At 37.6% G+C, this 4,195-nt stretch overlaps 1 protein-coding gene across 4 annotated transcripts in view; it reads right to left on the bottom strand.

Annotated features, from left to right (window-relative positions):
- Positions 1–2,442: 2,442 nt before the first annotated feature.
- RANBP3L (RAN binding protein 3 like) overlaps positions 2,443–4,195 on the bottom strand; it is an 84,144-nt gene continuing 82,391 nt past the window's right edge. For all 4 annotated transcript variants that reach the window (XM_025213550.1, XM_025213549.1, XM_006031874.3 and 1 more), the window contains one exon: positions 2,443–4,042. In XM_025213550.1, the coding sequence (XP_025069335.1) occupies positions 3,999–4,042 (44 nt within the window). In that variant the 3' untranslated portion in view covers positions 2,443–3,998. The remainder of the gene's footprint in view (positions 4,043–4,195) is intronic.

Here is a 4,195-nt window from a genome sequence, read left to right as displayed (position 1 = left end):
ACTGATACTCATTCAGTTCTTGGCCACTCTGCACAGAATATTATCTATATCAGTATCAGTGCCAGGAAAACACTATGACAAAACATGGAGGGTTTGGCTGACATGAACTATCAACTCATTTAATAAAGGTCACCAAAAGCTCTTTGTGATAAACTTTAGGATGTGATTTAGACAGGTATCAGGATATAGGTCACCATCACTTAAATCATCAGTCCAAATAATTTCTGTTAGATTGGCTACTAATTAGCTGTCAGAAGCACCTAATTTTAATGTCAGGTTTAATTTATTTGTTCTTTTACTCAGAATTATTAGCTTTCCACTTCTTTTAAAAACTATTTCTGTATTAATACTTAAGGGTTTCAGACCCTACTTACCTTATTTCTTTAAATCTCTCAACAGCAATGGAAATTTTGCATGCATAGGATATGTGCTGATATTTTTTGCTGTTAAATACACTCTAGCTCCTTGAAAATCTAAGATGGAAGAATTTTGAGATAGGGGTGGGTTGAAGTTATTGTATTCATAGCTAGAACTGGAACACAGAAGAAGATACCCAGTGACAGTGAACATACAAATTAACTGCTTAGCTAAAATATTATTCTACTTTTTTGATGTCAAAAAATATAAACTTTATATTATCAATAATGAATTCCATTTATAAAATGTTAACATACATTAGCCTTGAAAAGCTATGCTTTTAGTGCAGCAATGCTAAACAGCACAAATAATTTAACACATTTAGATATCAAGAATAGAAGCTCACACCAAAAATACTTTAAAGACTATATATTTGTATGGCCTCCCAACAGCATAATATCTAATGTCCTACCAAGGAGTTAAAAATAGAAACAAAAACAACATTTCTCTTTTCTTCCCCAGCCTTTATGAGGTAGAGCTTTATTAATTTCAAAGTATGTATGTGCATAAGGAAGTATAGCCCTGCTTGGGGAAATGTAATTCAAAGAGATGTTTTGCTTAGTTTTCAACAGTTAGAAGCTACACTACATTTTTATATCTTATGGAAACTAATTCTACAGTCTAGGAGCAGCTTCTATGAAAGAATTGTTTCCCACGCATCAGAGAAGTCCTTCAGGTAATGTGGCTATAACAGAATATTGGAGTAGAGATGTAATAGATACCTAGACGTTATTCCATGGAGGATTTTGTTTATCATAACAGATTTTGAAACTGGACTTTGTACCAATGGATAATCAATTTAGAGAGGGGTGTTCCAGGGCAGTGTTCTCACTGTGACCTCTTACTTAGATAGGTCTAAGCAGATAGGCTGCTGTATTTCGTAACAGTTGAAGGGAAAGGAGGGGAGTTGTTTCTTTTTTTACATAGAGCATTGCTTTGATCCCTGGCATGACTTGCAATAATCAAAACTGTAGGGCAAATCTATGATTTTGACTTCTATACAAAAGAGTGAAAATGGTATGAAGGGACACAAAGTTCTGGCCACCACAGATGGAAGAGAGCATTGTGCCATTTTTGCTGTTTGGATCTCCAGTGGAACTGATGATTGAGGGGCTATGGACCCCTCAATTTGTGGATATGTCAGAAGTTCAACTCCTTTAAGTAATGCTCTTTTCCTACCAAGAACACATCAGCCTTGCTTCAATTCAGTTCTAGATAACTAGTACTCAGAAACTGAGAATTCTGGAAGACAATGCTATATTATAAACGAGCTGAGTGTTCAGGTTTTCTTAGGGTTGTTGGTTGTAGTCATGTTGGTCTAAGGACATAGGCAGACAAGGTTCTTTGGGTAAATGTGATATCTTTTATTAGACTAACTCAAATAGTTGGGAAAATTTTTCTTAGCAAGCTTTCTGGTTTAAATACCCTTCATATTTAAACCCAAAAGCTTGCTAAGATTTTTTCCAACTATTTGAGTTGGTCTAATAAAAGATACCACATTTACCCAAAGAACCTTTTCTGCCTATATTCTTGGACCAACACGACTACAACCTACACCCCTGTAATAAAAGATATCACATTTACCCTAAGATGCAGGTTTTCTTAGCACTTCAGTGAATGTTTTTACACCAATTTTTGAACAGCTTTATATAAATGTTTATTAAGATGTGTGGACTGAACCTTGGTTGGACTTCGGAGGCAATAACTATTGAGGTTAAAAACCTATAACAACCCTTTGGGTGTGTCCCAACAAGTGTGTATGTGCAAGGGTGTGTATTTCCTGAAGGACAAATAGCAGTGGCACATATTTGTGCTGCTGTTTGTCCTCAAGCACGCCCCTGCATGTGTGCTCCAGTGCACAGCAAAGTGATCCAGATGGGGTAGGGGAGGCTGGAGCCAGCACCTGTGCTGGCCCCAGCAGTCTTATCTGGGGTCCTAAGGGCCTCCTGGGGCACCAGTGATACTGAGCCAGCCGTTTGGAGCCTGGCCGGCAGCCAGAGCATGGCCAGCCGTTTGGAGCCTGGCCGGCAGCCAAAGCATGGTTCCAGCCAGCCAGGCTCTCTTTTTGGTGGCACATGCTGCTGCTGTGCACGCCACACCACTATTTTTCAGTGGTGGATTTTTTTGACACCAGGATCTCTCAGTATCAAAAAACCAACACACCACTAATTAGCAGCATGGCAAATGAGTGCATGTGCACCACATGCAGGTTGCAGCACCTCAAACTGCTTTGAGGCACTGAAAACCACATGTGTGCACTTGTCAGGACATGCCCTCTGAGTCCAGAGAGACTTCATGTCAGCCATCAGTTGAAGAAAATCAGTATGATAATCATGTATATAGAATGCTACAGAGAGGTTCAGCAAGATGCATAAAGATATATTTTCTTTGTGGACTGGAGTTGTAGAGAACCAAGGCTCTAAATGGCTGCTTTGTACTGTGAACTGGTGGCTGACAGAAGGCATTAGAGAGTTTGTTTTTACAGTATCTTAATCAGCTTGGTTAGCAAAAAAAAGTTTAAATAATGCATAGTAAATTATAGGTTCATTATTGTCAAGTGACTGTATCTTTAGTTCTGCTTGGATTGTATATGTTAAATTGTATAGTAGGTAATCAGATGAAGAGGTGTTGGTGCTTGGTAGCCTATAGTTAACAATAAAACTCATACATTTAACTAGTTTGGCACACATGGTTAAGACATTTTCAGCAGTTCTACAGAAATACTATATGGACACACATTTGCAAAGGCCAAAAGAGCAGTTAATTATGTAATTACTTGTGTTATGCAAGCAAAGAAGGTGCAAATAGATGTGCCTGTGGATATTACAGCTGCATTTTCAGATGCATCCTAAAACTTGAGGCCCAAACCTTTTCTCACTGCAGTCAGCAGCAAAAGTCCTGCTGACAATCAGAAGCAGAGTAGGACCCCATTTAAAAACAATCCTATAGCCAATTCACATCCTGGAATATTTTCAAAACAAAAATGTTTTGTTTCATTATCAAATACCTTGTTTAATTATAAAGGCTAGTTTCCATAGGCTTTGTTCATTTTACACAGACGTGGACAAATAATTCTGCTCGTGTATGGACTATAGAATGGGTCTTTGAACGTTATCAGCTATATTCACTGTTTTCAACAAAGCTACTTTTAAAGTCTTCATAAATGTTTTGTTTTGTGTTATGGAAAACAAAAATAAATAATCTCTTCATATAGGAATATCATGAAGTTCATGGCAAGATTTTATCCATCAATATGATGAATAAACATGATTAGGGATAATGTCCCTTATTCAGTATCTTTAAGTATGCCTAATTCCAAAATCCTGAAACCTTTATAATACTTCTTGAACAGTGGAGGCCATCCTGTCATTCCCATTTCAGTGCAAGGAATGATGACTGGAATCCTTAAAGTGCACGTCAAGTCCTTCTCTGATGTATTAAACTTTTGTAGTCCTGAAAATTAATTTATTTCTTGAAAATCATGGAACGAATGCATCAGATTCCTTCACTCCACAGACTGATGAGATAATTCGGGATTTTCAGCACTATGGAGCTGCCAGTCTTTGTTCCTGTAATAATTGTCATGAACAAACCACAGGCTGTCTGCGGATCCATCTAGAATGATCTGAAATAGAATTTAAAATACTTGTTTGTTCCAGAGTATTCACATTTTGAATCAAATTGACATTTCATAATAGATTCATAGATTCATAGATGTTAGGGTCGGAAGGGACCTCAATAGATCATCGAGTCCGACCCCCTGCATAGGCAGGAAAGA

This window comes from Alligator sinensis, unplaced genomic scaffold, assembly GCF_000455745.1.
Source record: "Alligator sinensis unplaced genomic scaffold, ASM45574v1 scaffold175_1, whole genome shotgun sequence".
Taxonomy (NCBI): Eukaryota; Metazoa; Chordata; order Crocodylia; family Alligatoridae; genus Alligator; species Alligator sinensis.
Note: the sequence above shows the minus strand (reverse complement) of the source record. Positions and strands in the feature narration are given on the sequence as shown.